Source organism: Mobula birostris, chromosome 6 (assembly GCF_030028105.1).
Source record: "Mobula birostris isolate sMobBir1 chromosome 6, sMobBir1.hap1, whole genome shotgun sequence".
Lineage (NCBI taxonomy): Eukaryota > Metazoa > Chordata > Chondrichthyes > Myliobatiformes > Myliobatidae > Mobula > Mobula birostris.
Window position 1 is genome coordinate 126,315,629 of NC_092375.1, and position 19,049 is coordinate 126,334,677.

At 45.6% G+C, this 19,049-nt stretch overlaps 1 protein-coding gene across 2 annotated transcripts in view; it reads right to left on the reverse strand.

Moving 5' to 3' along the window:
* The window catches only part of LOC140199346 (fibronectin-like), a 96,755-nt gene that overhangs the window by 47,374 nt on the left and 30,332 nt on the right, over window positions 1-19,049 (reverse strand). For both annotated transcript variants that reach the window (XM_072261243.1, XM_072261242.1), the window contains exons 13-18: window positions 17,485-17,603; window positions 10,436-10,604; window positions 7,976-8,167; window positions 3,957-4,082; window positions 3,781-3,870; window positions 2,382-2,576 (exon numbers count right to left, since the gene is read on the reverse strand). In XM_072261243.1, coding sequence (XP_072117344.1) covers window positions 2,382-2,576; window positions 3,781-3,870; window positions 3,957-4,082; window positions 7,976-8,167; window positions 10,436-10,604; window positions 17,485-17,603 — 891 coding nt within the window. The remainder of the gene's footprint in view (window positions 1-2,381; window positions 2,577-3,780; window positions 3,871-3,956; window positions 4,083-7,975; window positions 8,168-10,435; window positions 10,605-17,484; window positions 17,604-19,049) is intronic.

A 19,049-nucleotide genomic window follows, 5' to 3' on the forward strand; every position in this document is an offset into this window, starting at 1 on the left:
CAGTTTCTCCCTCTTTCTCCTTCTTTTTCAATTCCCCATTCTAGCTCCCCTCTTACCCCTTCTCTTCTCACCTTCCCATCAACTCCCTCTGATTTCTCCTCCTCCCCTTTCTCCCATAGTCCACTGTCCTCTCCTATCAGATTCCTTCTTCAACCCTTTACCCCTGCCACCCATCCCCTCCCAACTTCTTACTTCATGATCCCTCCCCCACCCACCCACCTTCCCCCTCACCTAGCTTCAGCTATCGCCTCCCAACTTGTACTCGCTCCCCTCCCCCACCCTCTTATTCTGGCTTCTATCCCCATACTTCCAGTCCTGACGAAGGGTCTCAACTGAAAACATTGACTGTTTATTCCTATCGATGCTGCCTGACCTGCTGAGTTCCTCCAGCATTTTGTGTGTTGCACTGTTAGCACGTCTGCAAAGTGGAAGATTCCAGACTAATAACCATAGAAAGCCCAAAGAAAAGAGGCCGCTTCCACCAGGGATTCTGAAGGGAACTTCCTACCAGTACCCGCAGCTGATCTGTCAGTTGCCTTTAGACAAAAAACATAACTCCGACTTCAGAAGCAGGCAGAACTCATCGCTGGGTCAAAGTTTCTGTGCAGACATCCCACTCCTTCTTTTCAACTCAATGTCATCTGGAAGCTTGAGAACAAACCGAGATATCATTCGGCTTCATCAGCTGCGAGACATAATGTCTCTAAAGTCTGATGAGGGCCTGGCTGGGAATCTTTCAAACATTCATTAATCCCTTGGTTCTGTGGAATACCAGACACTCTCTGATCTCAAATGAAATAAACTGATAGTGTGGGCTCTTGTCGGTAACACTACCCAGGACATCACCTGCATTCTCTCATGGTAATCGGCCGCGGTGGTACTTGGGGTGGTGCCGACTGCCCTTGGTTCCTCCAGATAACCTCTTCTCTAATTTCTCCAGACCCAGCTGTTTTCTGACTACTGACAGACTCCAACAACCCTCTCCAATTTCTTGGTCAGTGCCCTGTCAGTGACCTCCTGCCCAGCCACTTTCTGGGAAAGCAGCATTGTGCAGTTCTTGGCAGTGGCTGCGATCAACAGGACATGTAAACTGAAGAGAAGAGATAAGAAACAGCCCTTGCTGGCAGTGTCTCTTTTGGAACAGACATTTGACAGTTCCCAGTTGCCATTGTGTGTTCTGAAGGCCAATTCCACCTCATGGAAGGAGTTGACAGCGTGGTCCAAACTGTCAATGGGTTTCCTCCCAGCATCCATCTCATCCGCTGGTGGAATCCCACAATTTTCCTGTTTACTACCACAAGTTGGAAATACTGTTCAAGTGAACAGTTGCACAAAAGGCTTTGTATTCTGCCAGGAAAGCTAAAGCTGACTGACCCCTGACCCTTGGTCCACTACCCACATCCCCTCCCTCGTTTCATGTAAGAGAGCTTCTTTCTGCTGAGCTCAATCCTGACACCCCCCCCCCCCCCGGTAGAGTTTGCACATTCTCCCCGTGACTGTGTGGGTTTCCTCCCGCATACCCGAAGAAATGAAGCTTGGTACGTTGACCAGTCACTATAAATTGCCCTCATGCGTGGGTGAGCGGTAGACTCTGAAAACGTGGGCTGAAGATCGTCAGGTTAGTATAGATGCGGCACTCGATGGGGCACAGTCTTGGGGCCTAAATGCCTCTTTCTTCGCTGTATGACTACAAGAAATGGATAAACACAAGAGATTCTGTAGATGCTGGAAATCTTTGAGCAACGCACATTAACTACTGGAGGAACTCAGCACGAAGGTATTCTGTGGAAGGGAATAAACAGTCAATGTTTCGGGCCGAGACCCTTCATCAGGACTGGAAAGGAAGCGGGAAGGTGTCAGAATAAGGTGGGGGAGGGGAAGGGGAACAAGCTGGCATGTGATTGGTGAAATAGTAGAACTGGATGGAAGGGGGGTTCAATTAAGTGGCTATTTGAAAATGCCAACTGGACTTTTCAATAATTTTGTTCCTTTCAACCTTTGGTTCCGAGGTGAGAATCAGCTGACAGCTCTTAACTGGTGGATCTTATATGAAGAGGACAGAGTCTGTTGTGGGTGGCCCTTCATGCTGAATATGTGCTTGGGCACTCCTCCTTCACTCCAGTGTAGCTTCGGACGCCATCACTACCCAAGGTCCTTTGCCATTCCTTCTTTCTTTAGTAATGGAAGTTCACCCTTTGCAACAGTACCAACTTACACAGCCTTGCTATTTCCTTTTAAAATACATGCAGGCAGGACCTTCTCTGCCCACCATTTCTTTAGCTCTTCTTCCCTTTCTTCACACCTGCCTGCAAGTAGTCAGTGCTCACCAACCCAGCGGTTTACCCCTTCACTACCACGGCCCACGCGGACTAGCATTGTACCTGGGTGTGGTTCACCCAGTGTAGTCTTCTGGATGACCAGAGGGACGCTCTCCTGGTTCTCTTCCACAGCGTAGATGCTGATGTTATATAGGACGCCGGGGGAGAGGTCGGTGAGGGTCAGGTTGGTGGTGGTACTGGGCAGAATGATCTCCGTGCTGGCTCCTTCCACAGATGGTGTGTACACCACCCGATAGCCTGCAGAGTGAAACCCAGGCAATACGTCAGCCACACCATTAGCAATACGGTTCCTTCTTTCTGCCAAACTATCACCAATGCCCAATGATCCTTCTGCTACCTTCTATTGCTGAAAACTATCTTGTTTTCACTCCTTTCCAATTCTGACCTCAAACATTAAATGTATTTCTTTCTCCGTAGATGCTGCTTGCCTAACAGAATATTTCCACCATCTTCAACTGGCTCCATGCCCTCTCCTGCTCCTGCCTATTCTATCCTTTCACCTCCCATTAAGTTAAAAATGTCTGAAGAGCAAATAAGTTCAAAATGTCTTTTGAGCCAGGGGGCTTTGGGCTGTTCCACAGCCGTGGGCATCACTGTATTCCTCAGTTATGTATAGACAGGCAAAAACATTCAATTATTGGGAATTAGAACAATGTTATTCTCATAAAGACCTCCCCCTCCCCGTGGATACAAGGGAAGCTAGGAAGTCATGCAGAATACTCAACAGAACCCCACAAGATCAGCACTACTTAGTCCTGGTGGCAAACTGGTCATCTGAAGCTCTTAACTGGCCTCCTAATTAAGATGCACCCCTGTAAAACTTACACTTAAAAAAAAAGGACTCTTTTTGAAATGATTACAACTTTAGTTGATACTTATGGTATCGTAATGGTTAAATTATTGAGATTCAAAACCCAGAAGCCTGTGCAGTTCAGATTTGTACTCTGGGGAGCGTGAAGTGCAGAATCAAATATCACTGTGATAATTGTACGCTCTAGTATCAATTGTTTGGCGACAATAAAGTAAATCCCACCACGGCAATCCGAAATTTTACTTGAATGAAAAATAAATCTAATCACCCATAATAATCACTACTAAAACTAACGGATAGTTGTTAGCCCGCCTTATTCACTTACATCCTTCAAGGGAACAAAGGCGGCCATTGTTACCTGGTCTGATCTATGTGTGACTCAGAGCACATTCCATGTGGTTGACTTTTGATGCCCCTAGGAGGCCACTCAGTTCTAAAGTCATTTGGTATGGGCAATAAGCACTAGCTTTGATACCAAGAAAAAGGTAAAGAAACAGTTATTACCCCAGAATTTTAAAAAATTTAAAATAAGTAATTTACACCACTGTCTTTATGTCTCAGAACAGATCCCACTATCTCTAAACAGCTCCATCCTGTTGTTTCAAATATTGCAGACAAGGGTCAAGGTACCTGTGATGGGGGCTTGAGGACTGGACCAACTGATAGTAATGGAGGACTCATCCACTTTGTCCACATTGTAATCAGTGGGAGTGTCCGGTGCTGTGAGGAAAGGCAGAAGGTTATTGAATAAATTCAGAAATATTACTGCTTGTGCAGAAGAGCTGTCCCCCGAGATGGTGACCAACCTGTCGTGGGCGTCTTTCTTAGAATCAGTTTTTCTCCATCTTCAGAAATTTCGTAAACATTCACAATGTATTTGCGCCCTGGCAGCAGATTGGGAATGGTAACAGATGTGGCTGTGCTTGCAACATCTGGAAGTCCAAAGGGAAAGATTGTTAGAAGAAAAACTCATGGCTTCCTAACATCCTACATAAATCTCTACAGACCAGCAGCTCCGCTGTAAAACTCTCATCCATATTTTCTTTTTTTAAAATTTTTTTTGTAATTTATTTTTTAGTGAAGTTCATCATCAAACATTTCCATAAGATGTATTTCAGATACTGTGCATATATATCATACAGTCATATATGTCACAAATTTCCACATAATATTTATCTGAGATATACACTTACAGAAAGGAGAGGAAAGAATGAACAATCAAAAGAAAACTATGTACAGAGTAGGGAGTGATCTTTTTTTTAACAACATATTCATTGACTTGCGAGAATAAAATCAGGCCTATGAGGAGTTATGTAGTTAAACCATTTTTCCCAGTTTGAATCAAATTGTTCCAACTTATGATTAACAGATGGGGTTATCTTCTCCATTTTGTAAATGTCCATTGTAACTTCCATCATACATTTACAGTTGGGCTCTCCTGTGATAACCATTTCCTGGTAAGGGTCTTCTTACCAGCCATCAGCAGTATATTCATTAAATATTTGTCTCTTTTAAACCATTCTTGAGGTATATGCCCAAAATATATGGTCTTACTTGCTAACGGTATTTCACATTTAAAGATGTCTTGTAGGGCATTGTGTATTCCACTCCAATAGTCTTTGATAACGGGGCATTCCCAGAAAATATGATAATGGTTTGCATTTTGATTTCCACAATTTCTCCAGCAAACAGGGAGGTTACTATCATAATGGGATTTCTGAGAGGGTATATTAAAATATCTTAAGTTTTTCCACCCGAACTCCCTCCATTTCTGGAAACTGGTACACTTCCACTGATATTATTGTCCATTCTTCCTCAGATATTATTATCCCTCCTTCCTTCTCCCATTTTGTTTTAATGTATGAAGTTGAACGTGCTTTAAGATTTGACAAACCCTTATACACGCTTGCAATGATTTTACTATCGTTGTCTGAATTATATGCTTTTCTAAGTAGCTCTATCAAACATGTACTTGCCTTGGTTACATTTTTAACCGTCCTATTAACATACTGTTGCATCTAAAATTACCGATAAAAGTCTTGCTTTTCTAATAAGTGTTCCTCTTTGAGCATTTCAAAACTGAACAATGTTCCTTCTTTCATTATATTTTCATCCATATTTTCAACTCTGCACAGTCTTATCCTTCCCTATCTGCAGCCTCCTCAACACCCCTCAAGTCTCCAACACCTTGTGGAGTAATTGGGTATATCATCTTGACTGGCATCAATTTTTATTGATCACCATAGAAAACATCTTGGCAATCATTCTGCCTGCGACTCACAAGAGACTGCCGAGGGTTGTGGACACAGCTCAGCACGTCACGGGAAGCTGACCTCCTCTCTGGACTCTGTCTGCTCTTCCTGCTGCCTTGGTACAGCAGCCAGTGTAATCACAAAGGCCCCACCCAACCCGCATATTCTCTCTTCTCACCCCTCCCACCAAGCAGAATATGCAAAAAGCCTGAAAGCTGTAACAACAGGGCTCAAGGGTATCTTCTATCCCACTGATGAACATCTCATAGTACATTAAGATGGACCTAACCTCACCTCGTCATGGCCTGGCACCTTATGATCTGCCTCCACTGCACTTTCTTTGTAACACTTTATTCTGCATTCTGTTATTGTCTCCCTGTACTACCTCAATGCACTGTTGTAATCAATAGACCTGTGCAAAAAGTGTGCAAGTTCCTACACTCTACCTCAGTACATGGGACAATACTACACCAATTTACCAATTTAGTGCTCCTCCAATTCTAACCTCTTGTACAGCCAAATGTATTTAAAGCTTCGTCATTGGTAGCTGCTATGGTCCTCAGCTTGGGAATTCCCTCCCTAAACATCTCCACATTCCCTTTCCCCTTTAAACTGATTCTTAACACCTACCTCTTCGACCCTGCGTTTGGTCAGCAGCCATAACCCCATCACATCCGTGTTAAGAGCGCGCTGTTAGAACAGGTCACTGTGCTGTTAGCTGGGCGAGTGGCACTGCCAGACCAGCCCCTCCCCACACAAGAACAGCCTCGAGCTGAACCCATTCATTTTGGCTGTGGTGCTGGGAGGAACAGTCCACTGCTGTGCCCGCTCCCACCACATACCGGAACAAGCTTGGTAGACGGTGAAGAGACCACCACTGCTTTCTGATAGGTGGTCTGAAGGGAAACAATTTTGAACTCCATTGCAGGGAATGGACACAGAAATCCTGCTTCTATGGTACCGCCACTCACAGGTACAGATTTTACAATGTGCCATCAAACTGAGGGGCAATAAGCTCTCTCAGGTAGATATAAACGATATCAGATAGTAAAGGGAAGCTCCAAATGAGATCCAAGCTAATATTTAGTCATCAACCATCTTTACAACAACAGACTCCTAGTCAATAACACTGCCTACTGCAGGCTTAGTACCTTGGTAGCAATGTTTTGTGACAACATTGACTACCCTCCAGTTAAACTCCAATGTGATAAATCAGTACGACTTTCCCTTTCAGATGCTCCCTGCAGCAAGGAATTATGTCAAGATCAGGATCTGGACATAACCCCTTGTCCTCCTGCCATCTTGTCCTGTCAAGTTCACTCATGTAGACCCCCTGGGTGATATTCGTCGTTATATCAATAGATAATACAAAACAAACCGCTAGCGGGAAGGACTTTCTCAGCGTTTAACATTACAAAGAAGCCATTTTAATTAGCCTAGACAGTAACACAAGAGATGAAACCCCCCTACACTCAGCTATGAGCTCATCTGTAACAGAAGTCAAGCTCCCATCTGATTCAAAGCAGGCAGGCACCCCTTCAACCCAGATCATGAGCCCATTGACCTGTCGGCTAAGACTGTTGAGGGCCCAATGCTCTAGCAAGCATTGTGTCAGTGTCAGGTTAGCTCGGTCACAGCAACCCTTTATGTCTTCCTCTGTTATGTAGTTACCCTTCCAAATGAGAGAAAAGAACCCCCCCCCCCCCAGGGCACAGACCTAAAGAAGCCTGGAGAGGCATCAGGGTAGAGGCACTAGCAACGATTGGGAGGTTGAGGCTCAGGCGAGCGCTAGAGGACGTTCAGCAAGGGCCCTTCCTGAGGAGACCTGCAGGAGAGCTCAGTGAGGAAGGGCCGCTCCAGTGAGCCAGACACAATCCTGACCCTTGGTACCACCTGCGTGGAGTTTTCGCGTTCGCCCTATGACCATGCTGGCTTTCTCCAGCTGCCCCAGTTTCCCCCCGCCCCCCCCACGTCCCTAAAGTAAGCAGGTCAGCAGATCCACTGCAAATTGCCCTTACTGGGTGAAGCCGAATAATCCTGGGTGGGGGTGGGTGTATGTGGTGGGGAGAACAGAATGAGACAATATACTGTAGAATACATACAAAAATGTCGTCAGCACAGACTGGAGGGGTGGGGGTGTGCTGAAGACGCTGAGATCATGAGACACAGGAGCAGAATCAGGCCACTCAGCCCATCGAGTCTCCTCTGTGATTCCATCATGGCTGATTTATCATCCCTCTCAAACCCACTCTCCTGTTTTCTCCCAGTAAGCTTTCACACCCTTACTGCTCAAAAATCTATCAACTTGCACTTTAAGTATACCCAGACTTGGCGTCCACAGCCATCCGTGGCAATGAATCGCACAGATTCACCACCCTCTGTCTGAAGAAATTCCTCTTCATCTCTGATCTAAAGGGATGTAATTTATTCTGAAGGATCTGCTTTAGTGGTGTTTGAATTCCATCTCACTGTCTTCACTTTATAAACCTAGGGGAGCACCCAAGCAGACACCTCGTGCCCTTCCCTCGGTACCAGCTCGTGCCTGCACGGCGCCGTAGGTGGGGGCAACTTACCCAGGTACTGGGGCTGAGCATCATCCTCACTCAGCTCGTATTTGATCCGGAAGCCTGACACCATGTTAGAGGCAGATGACCAGGACACAACGAAACTGCTAGAGGTGACCTCTGTGATGGATTCGGAGTCCGATGTTTCAATAATCCGGTCCTGCACATCACGCACATCTGTAACGCCTGGATAGTCAGTTGCTGTAGAGGGGAAAGAACACACACACACATGATCACAACAGTTTAGGGTTGAGAATCTGTCAGAACCTTGCTGGCTTAGGGTTATGAGACCAGGTTAGAGGGGTCTGGCCTGCGTACTCCTGAGCAGAGATGATGATCCGACTGAGGTGAAAGATCACAAAAACTGCAGACGCTGGAAACCTGCAACAACAGCAGAAAATGCTGGAAATGTGAAGCAGGTTAGGCAGCATCCACGGAAAGAGAAATGGAGTTAATGCTCTGGAGACAGAGAAAAGGCTTCTGCTTCGGGCTTCACTGAAGTATACCAGCTGAGCCCTGAAGTTGGCGAATTAGATCGGGGGAGAAGACACAGCAGTAAAAATTGAGACAGTCATTTGCAAGTGGTGCAGAATCCCTGAAGGAAGAACAATGGGAATCCTGCCATCTAAACATAGAAAACCTACAGCACAATACAGGCCTTTCGGCCCACAAAGCTGTACCAAACATATACTTGCCTTAGAGATTACCTAGGGTTACCCATAGCCCTTTTTTGAAGCTCAATGTACCTATATAAGGAGTCTCTTAAAAGATCCTATTGCATCCGCCTTCACCACTGTCGCCAGCACCCCATTCCACACACTCACCAATCTGCGTAAAAAACTTACCCCTGACATCTCCTCTGTACCTACTTCCAAGCACCTTAAAACTGTGTCCGCTCATGTTAGCCATTTCAGTCCTAGGAAAAAGCCTCCGACTATCCACACGATCAATGCCTCTCATCATCTTATACACCTCTATCAGATCACCTCTCATCCTCTGTCGCTCCAAGGAGAAAAGGCTGAGTTCACTCAACCTATTCTCATAAGGCATGCTCCCCAATCCAGGCAACATCCTTGTAAATCTCCTCTGCACCCTTTCTATGTCTTCCACATCCTTCCTGTAGTGAGGTGACCAGAACTGAGTGCAGTACTCCAAGTGGGGTCTGACCAGGATGCTATACAGCTGCAACATTACCTCTCTGCTCTTGAACTCAAACCCACGATTGATGAAAGCTAATGCACTGTATGCCTTCTTAACCAGAGTCAACCTGCGCAGCAGCTTTGAGTGTCCTATGGACTCAGACCCAAAGATCCCTCTGATCCTCCACACTGTCAAGAGTCTTTCCATTAATACTATATTCTGTCATCATATTTGACCCACCAGGATGATGCTGATCTCTCCCCAAAAACTATAAAAGACGTTGTCAATTGGATAGACGACTCTTGTTGGGCATGGATATACAAACAATAAATTTAACTATGTGGGGGTTAGAGCACATCACAATGGCTGATGAGTATCCTACACAAAGACTGCCACACATCACACCTGCACCATCAACAGCTCAAATTAAGACCACGGTCTGGTGCTCATTCGGTGCCACTTTTTCAGGGGTTTGGTTCATGGTGCAAAGTGGGCCACCGTCAATAGACAATAGACAATAGGTGCAGAAGTAGACCATTCGGCCCTTCGAGCCTGCACCGCCATTCTGAGATCATGGCTGATCATCTACTATCAATACCCGGTTCCTGCCTTGTCCCCATAACCCTTGATTCCCCTATCCATAAGATACCTATCTAGCTCCTTCTTGAAAGCATCCAGAGAACTGGCCTCCACTGCCTTCTGAGGCAGCGTGTTCCACACCTCCACAACTCTCTGGGAGAAGAAGTTCCTCCTCAACTCTGTCCTAAATGACCTACCCCTTATTCTTAAACAATGCCCTCTGGTACTGGACTCTCCCAGCATCTGGAACATATTTCCTGCCTCTATCTTGTCCAATTCCTTAATAATCTTATATGTCTCAATCAGATCCCCCCTCAACCTCCTTAATTCCAGCGTGTACAAGCCCAGTCTCTCTAACCTCTCTGCGTAAGACAGTCCAGACATTCCAGGAATTAACCTAGTGAACCTGTCGATTGGAGGGTGCCCCTCCTCACCTCTCCCCGTGCCCAGGACACTCATGGGTGTGATCGCATGCTCATTTGGGGCAAAGGAGAGGCACGTGCAGGGACCATACTAGAGAGTGGGCCTCGACACGGGATGGGGAGGGGCTGTGGTGAATGATAACGTGACCTCTTCACCTGCTCCCGCAGTTAAGTCACAACAAGACAGGCAGGTAGATACAGGACCACTGCAGTCAAGAGGCTGTGTGTGGCCACCCAATATCCCCACTCTGTAACACTGGCAAAAAGGCTGGAGGAGGGGTGGGGGTAGGAGGAGGAAGTGCCCCCACCACCTAGATCTGTTACTTACGAGGTGCAACAGAAGTTGAGAATTCGAATGGGATGACGTCTCGCCGGCCATAGCGTGTGACGCTGATCAGTTGGCCTTCATAGATGAGGCCTGTTTTCAGGCCATCGATGGTGTAGGAGTGCATGTTGCCCGGAATGGTCACGCTGCGCCACTGGATCCTTGAGTTTTTCTGTTCAAAAACACATATACACCGGTCAGGTTAAAGGGTGGCCTCAAGCAACGTCCACGTGTGCACGTTTGTTGTGTGTGTGGAGTGTGTACGCGTGCGCAGATGTGGTGAGTGAGAGTGTGTGAGCGAGCAGGGAGTGTGTGTGCATGTGTGTGTGTGTATGTCTGTGTGCGTGTGCAGGAGTGCGGCACTAGCGAGATTTGATAAGATCTGGTAAGTCACCAAAGACATTAACAAATTTCTACAGGAGTACTGCGAAGAACATTCTGACTGGGTGCATTGCCGCCTGGTATGGAGGGGCCACCGCACGGGATCGGAATAAGCCACAGAAAGTTGTAAACCCAGCCAGTCCCACATGGACATTGGCCTCCCCAGGCCATCTTCAAAAGGCGATGCCTCAAAAAGGCGGCATCCATTAAGGACCCACAATACCCAGGACACGGTCTCTCATCGCTACAATCAGAGCAGAGGCACAGGAGCCCGAAGATACACACTCAACATTTTAGGAGCAGCTTCCTCCCCTTCGCTGTCAAGGTTCTGAACAGACAATGAACCCCATCAACACTATCTCCCTTGTTCTGCATCACTTTTATATATTTCTTACTGTAATTTATAGTATTTTTATGTTGGCACTGCACTGCTGCCATAAATCTAATTTCATGACATATGTCAGTGATATCAAATCTGATGCTGATTCGAATTTGCCTGCATGCGCGCGAGAGTGAGAGTGTGCGCGCGCGTGCGTGTAGAATGTGTGCAGACATTTGCATATGCAAGGACACAATTTACACCCTTGTAGATATATTCTCGTGTACAAATATATTCCATGCAGACATGAGCCGTAACCAATACTCAGACCCGTGTCCATGCATGTGCACTGAATGCCACAGTGTGCCAGGATCTCCCTCCAGTCTGCCAACGGCCAGCCCAGACCATGTAACTGCTCCACATTTTTAAATGGTTAACAAGGTTTTTCCAATCTCATTTCTGCTCACCAGCTGGTCAGGTGCCAAATCGCAAGCTGTTTCAGACTAGTAAATTATTGCAGAACTGCTGAGGGGCTTTTTATAAAAATTTCATCCAGCAGGAAGCATGCAATCAGGATGCAATTACTAGCAATCCTTTTTTTTGTGCATAAATGGTTACTTTTTCCAGTCTCCTGACTTATTCCAAATGATAGATACTCTTCCGGGTGTTGGACGTTTCTTCAAAACTATCCAGCTATACTCTGGAGGTCTATTTGACACTTTGTCCAGGTTGTCGAAGCTCACATATGAGCCCCAGTGGGAGGGGGGGCATCAGAGTGTTCACACTCACTTGTTCCCTTATAGCAGGAGCCACTAAATATTGGGGGCCAAAAAAATGGCGGACAAACTAAATGAGTATTTTGTGTCAGTCTTCACCGTGGAGGACACAAGCAGAATCCGAGACATTCGCCAGAGTCAGGGGGCAGAAGTGAGTATAGTTGCTGTTACTAAGGAGAAGGTGTTCAGGCAGCTGAACGGTCTGAAGGTAGATAAGTCACCAGGACCAGATGGACTAGCTGAAGCTGAGGAGATTGTGGAAGCATTAGTAACGATCAAGAATCAATAGATTCCAGGAATGGTTCTGGAGGAATGGAAAACTGCGAATGTCACTCCATTCTTCAAGGGAGGGAGGGAGAATCGAAAATTATAGGCCAGTCAGCCTAAGTTCAGTGGTTGGGAAGATGTTGGAGTCCATCATTAAAGATGAGGTTTCGGGGTTCTTGGGGTCACAAGGGGAAATCTTACCTGACAAATCTATTGGAATTCTTTGAGGGAATAACAGGTAGGATAGACAAAGGAGAGTTAGTGAGAGTTAGAAGACCTTTGACAAGGTGCTGCATATGAGGCTGATTAACAAGATAGGAGCTCATGGTTTTTCAGGAAGATACTAAGATTGGCTGACTGGCAGGAGGCAAAGAGTGGGAATAAAGGGAGCCTTTTTTTGGTTGACTGCCAGTGACTACTGGTGTTCCGCATCAGTCAGCATTGGGACTGCTTCTTTTCATATTTTCTGTCAATGATTTGGATGACTCTATGGCTTTGTTCACAAGTTTTCAGTTGATACAAAGAGGGGCGAGTATTGTTGAGGAAGCAATGAGTCTACAGAAGGACGTGAACAGATTGGGAAGTGTATGGTCATGCACTTTGGTAGGAGTAAAGGCATAGACTCTTTTCTAGTTGGGGAGACATTCAAATATCAGGAGTGCAAAGGGAGTTGGGTGCACAGGATTCCCTAAAGGTTAACTTACAGGAAGGCAAATGCAATGCTGGCATTCATTTTGAGAGGACTGGAATACAAGACTATGGATGTAACATTGAGGCTTTATACAGCTCTGTTCAGACTGCACTTTGTGAGCAATTTTGTACCACTTATCTAAAAAAAGATGTGCTAGTATTGGAGCGGGTCCAGAGGTGGTTTACCGGAATTATTCTGGAAATGTAAGGGTTAACGTAAGAGGTGCGTTTGATGGCTCTGGGCCTATACTCGCTGGAAATTAGAAGAGGAATTTTGTTAGCCAAAGGGTAGTGAATCCTTGGAATGCATTGTCGCAGATAGCAGTGGAGGCCAAGTCATTGGGTATATTTGAAGTGTAGGTTGATAGATTTTTCATTAGTCAGGGTGTCAAAGGTTATGGGGAGAAGGCAGGAGAATGGGGTCAAGAAGGGTAATAAATCAGCGACAATGGAATGATTGAGCAGACTTGACGGGGCAAATGGCCTAATTCTTCTCCTATGTCTTCCGGTCTTACAGCAGAGCGAGAAGTTAGTTCTCTAAACAGAGGCACCATCTACTTCAGTGTGCCCAAGACAGACCTGTGGGAAGTCAAAGTCAAAGTAAATTTATTGTCAAAGTGTGTGTATGTTACTACAAACCACCCTGAGATTCTTTTCTTGCAAGTATTTACAAAGAAAAAATGATGCTGGAGCCTGATGGTTGGTAGGGTGATAACTATTCCTGAATCTGCTCGTGTAGGTCGTGTAGCTCTTGTATCTTGTATCTAAGGCTCCTGCCTGATGGTAGTAGCGAGAAGAGAGCATGGCTTGGATGGTGGGGTTGGGGGGGTGGTCTTTGATGATATGATGGATGCTATTTCCCTCTGGCAGAGTCCCTTGTAAATGTGCTTAATGTTGGGAAGCTTTGCCTGTGATGGTCTGGGCTGTGTCCACCACTTTTCCATGCCTGTGCATTGGTGTTTCCATACTAGGCAGAGATGCATTCAGTTAGCATTCTCTCCACTCCACCGTCCACAAACTATAGAACTTTTCCAAAGTTTTAGGTAACATGCCAAATCCATGCAAACTTCTCAGAAAATGGAAGTGCTGTCGGGTACCCTCTTTGTGATGGCATTCACATGCTGGCCCAGGACAGAGCCACTGATATGATCACGCCAGAGAACTTAAACTTTACTTCAGATCAAGTGACGGGGGAACTCACACCTTTGCAGGGTTCACAACCACTCTGGGCATCTTTGATCTGAAGTTAGTAGACGACCAGGAGAACCCATCAGAGAAGTTGCAGTCTGGTGGCCATCTTGTAAATGGATGAGGTTTCAGGTGGTTGGCCACTGGGGAGAGGCTGTCTTGGTTTTAAAAGTAGAACAGGCATCAAAAGAAACCTCAGAGATGTGGAATCTTTTGGCATGAAATAAAAGCCTGTCTTAGGTCTTAATTTCCAATGTGTGGGCCTTCAAGTTGTAGCACACTTGGCTGCCTCCAGTGGCTCCTGATTATATGCCAAGACCAAGCTGGAAATAACAAGTTCCTTTCTGTGAACGGCTTGAGCAATGGAACATTGTGCAAGCTCCATCCTGTTTTCTCCAAGCTAGCCAGCCCTTCTGTACAGTGACCCTTGAAGTGAAAGGGCAGGCTGACTGCAACTTGTGTCAGGAAGGAGGGATGGAAGGGGCAGTTTTTTTTTCCAAAGAGTGGCTGGAGCCTGCAGTGGACCTGAGGAGGTGGTCGAGCCAGACACACTCATGACAAGTACTTGAATCGTCAAGATAGAAAGAACTATTGACCTAGTGTAGGAAAATGGGATCCATGTATTGCACAAATACAAGAGATTCTGTAGATGCAGATGTGACGAACAGCTGGAGGAACCCAGCGGGTCAGACCGCATCTATGGAGAGGAATACAGCTGATGTTTCAGGCCGTGAAGGGTCTTCATTAGATCCTTCATTTGGTGCTGTTCATTAGTGAAGGGTGTCAGCCCTAATGAGTTTATTCAACATTTTATTAGTGTATGGAAACATGGACAAGGGCTAAATAATTCGCTTCTGTTCCTTCAATTCTATGGCTCTGCAGAACTCAATAACGTTCAGGATTTCTGCCTGTAAAGTTGGGTGGCGAATTCTTTCAGCTTCCGTGCATTACTTCTCATGTTTCAGGAAGCTGTTATCCACTCGGGACAGGTCTGGCCTGCCTGCTTGCCACATGAAGGTGAACTGGACAAGCAGGATAAATAAGCCTGGTGGGCTTGAAGCACCGGGGAATGGATTCTAGGCAAATTTTGTACAAGCGACCCGTGGTTACAAAGCCATACTGAGAACCCAAAAGTTTGTTAGTTGAAATCACACTGTGGTAAAATAAATTCAATGAGCTGGGCAATTTGCGGGCTGTTTTAAACGACTGTGAAATCCTGTGGACTTCTGCACATTAAACAAATTAAACGAGGCACTAGCTTACTAATTAAAGTCCAGTCTCCTCCTGTGTTTGCATCCAGGTAAAAGAATGTGACTTTCATAACCTCAGGGTATTTAAAGAGATTTAACGAACAGAGTGCTTCTGAAGTGCTGCCACTTCATTCTACCAGATAATAGTTAAAGGTCCTACTGATAACAATGTGATATTGATTGAAGTGCAGCTGTTGAGAGAACTCTACTGCTCTTTAAACTGTCCATGGACTCTCAGCTCTCCATCATGCCAACATCTTATTTGAAAGTCACATCTCTGATATAGCATTTCATAATAAGGACACCACTGCCAACTTAGATTTCTTCACACTCCTCTTGTTGTTATTGTTGCTTGTGTTGTGCTGCTAAACGTTCTTTGGCCCCAAATTCTCACCATTCTATTTCTGTCCAATTTGGTTTAGCTTTCCAAATTGCATTCCTTCACACTTGTTAGAATTAAATTCCATTTGCCATTCCTTTGTCCTCGTTGGGAGTGTTGGCCGCTAACACAACATGATATGTATACATCAACATGAATGTGAACCTTTGGAATGCTCACTACACATCATAGAAACTTACAAAAAATAACTGTTCACGTCCTGAGAAAAAGGTTTAGATCTTCCTTCCCTATACACATCTACTGGCCCCCATGACTGAAGGGCACAGTAAGGATACAACTGTAGGCAATAGTTTTTTTTGCAGATAGTGGTTAATTATTTTTCCAGGCTCCAACCTTTTTAAATGATCATGTACTCTCCAGGAATTTCACACTAGTTAACATGTCAAGGAAAGGACTCAGGGGGTTTCACACCAGCTAATACACTGTGCAAAGGACATAATGATCACAGTGCCCTGGATGTGTTAAGAATTTGTCTGGGAGAAGAGCCTTGCTTTGAACTGAATCCATTACCTCCTTTGTAAGAGCCTTTGCTAGTTCAAGTGGACATGGAATGCAGCTTTGAGAGACAGGCAGAGCAGTCTGGACACTGTTAGCTCTTCCGCCAGAAATAAAGGGAGCTCAGTGCAACCCCAAGGAGGCCTGGGGCTGTAAGGCATTTTTGGGGTTAGGACACTAAATGAGTATTGACTTCGGTGACCAGATCTGAATATGCAATGAAGATTAAACCTAAAATTCAATTCTGAGCGACAGGTAGACAACGCTGACAGAAATTCATTATTTGTGTGTATTTGAATGTCTGTAGTATAGGTGCAAGGGGGGAGTTGTAAAAGGGATGTGTGTTTCAAAGGAAGCACATGGATTTGTTTGAATTGTCCTCAATTTTTCTTTGATCTGAAGGGCTGTGGCAGGCAGACCTTTCCCAGAATGAGTCTCAATATGATGGCAGCTGTATCTTGTTTTGCTAAATAAAGAGGCTGCTTTATATCTACCAGTACTTTTCTCCAGTGACTTCATTCATGCAACAACATTTGGTGTCAGGAGTTGGATACCTTATGTGACCCATCATGTGCCCAGTGATATTAGCAGTCTAAGTGGGTGAGTATTTTTAAAATTAGCACTCACACTTGGATCTGTTCATGTCAATGGTACACAGGAACACGAGGTATCACGAACGCAGAGAGCTGAACTGATAGATATAAAAGTTGTGTGTGTGTGTTCATGTGTGAGACTAAACTTTGTGTGTTAATTTAGTGAGACGGAGCCACCAGTTGCAAAGGGTGGTTACTGATGATTCGGGACGCCAGAGTGTACTCGTTCCAAGAGCTGCATTTTAGCATACGCGTTTTACGAGTGTGACGTACAGCAGGCAGCATGAGTTTAGACACACAAAAGTGGCAAATTGTGGAATACATACTCAGCGATTTTAAGTGTGCACTGTTTAACTTGTATCTGTCATTTACGTTTCGCGTAGTGTGGGAATTGGTGGAGATATTTCTGGGAGAGGTTTCACCCAGATGCATCTGTCAGCACATTAAATAATGTGTAGGGCAGGGCCAGGCAGATCTTTTCCAGAAAGGGTTTCAGTATGATGCCAGCTGTATCTTGCTTTGTCGTATAAAGAGGCTGCTTCATAGCCACGAGTACTTCCCTCCAGTGACTTCATTCATGCAATAATAGGGGGCCACAGCCTTTATACTGTTATTTGCCGAAGGACAAGGCAATCGAGGACAGCAAAGGTTCTACACTGGTATTAATCACTGCAGGTCAGCTGGTTTACTTACAGGCCTCCAGCGCAGGATGTAGTTCCTGAAGTGAACAGAGTCTGGTGCACTCCATTTAATAGGATGTGAATTGGTCAGGTTCCCCATCTCTGTGATTATCACCTGCACAGGTCCAGTTCCTGAAGGACAATTTACAATGGCCAAAAATTCACTTTGCATGTTAAGTTTCACAAAATACGCGTGTTATATTAAACCTGATTCTGAGTGAGAATAACAGAGTCCAAATAAGGACAGGAAAGTGCTGCTCAGACCAGCTGCTCTATTTCACCATATATCATTCTCTGCTCTTTACTTCCCCACCCCGAATTACACAGTTGATTTAAGAAATTCATTTGACTTATGAAGCACACCATCTCTGCCGGAGGAACTCAGCAGGTCAAGCAGCGTCAATGGAGGTGAATAAATACTGTAGTTGACATTTTGAGCCGAGACCCTTCATCAGGACAGTCCTCTCCATAGCCTGCCTAACCTTCCGAGCTCCTCCAACATCTTGTGTGTTGCTCTTCATTTTCAGCAGTACAGGCCTTTTGGCCTAGAGTGTGCCAACCTTTTACCCTGCCCTGGGATCAAATTAACCCTTCCCTCCTACACAGCCCTCCATTTCTCTAACATCCATGTCCCTACGAGCAACTGGCAACAGTGATGCTGGAGTTTCTGCCACCTTTCTAATTGGTCTGCATTACTGTGTCTGATCAGAGTGCCTTCCCGACACCACACCAATCCCCATTCTACCATTCTCCCACTCCTCCCACCTGGCCTACTTGCACTCAGGCATAGAGTCAGAGGGACAGAGCATGGACACCAGTCCTTTTGCCTAACTCGTACATGGCCTCCAAGGTGTCCATCAAACCAATCGTACTGGACTGTGTTTAGCACATTCCCTTCGAAGCCTATCCACGTACTTGCCCGTTATTGCATTTTGTTTATTGTTAAATTTGATTCAGAAGAACTGAGCACTGCAACATCTTCACTGACTTGAACCGAGGCACTTTGAAGGATGATTACTTTCGAAGTCCTTCCAGAGACACGCCACCTCGTGTCCAGACTGCCAATGGCCCGCTGGGGGCCAATTCCTTCTCCATGCATTGACACTGTGATTAACGTGCCTGTGATATGGCCCAGGGAAACACAGTGATAGGCCCACACAGCAAAAACTTTGTCCCAAGTGTCTCACTGTTCCTGCGGTCTGCACCAAGACCAGAGAATGTGCAGGTAGTCTCTTGGCCAATATTCACACCTCGCTGTAGCAGAAATGAATGCAGCAGCAGAGTCTTACCTTGGTCATCTATAATGGATCTACACCAAGTGTCCTGAGCCTACAGCTCCTCCATTGCGGCATAGTGACATCATCAGGTCCTCGTTCACAGACCACCCACACACAAACTTTATGGTGTTCGCAAAGATGTGAAAACACATCCAATCCAGCTAAGTGTGTACTTGGCAGAGCTTGCTGGGCCATAATGATTAAAAAATGTTGAAGACAAGTCCCCAGGGAGAGCGCTAAAAGTGTCCTATGTGCCAAGTGGGATAAATCAACTAGATTACGAAGGGTGACTGCCAACAAT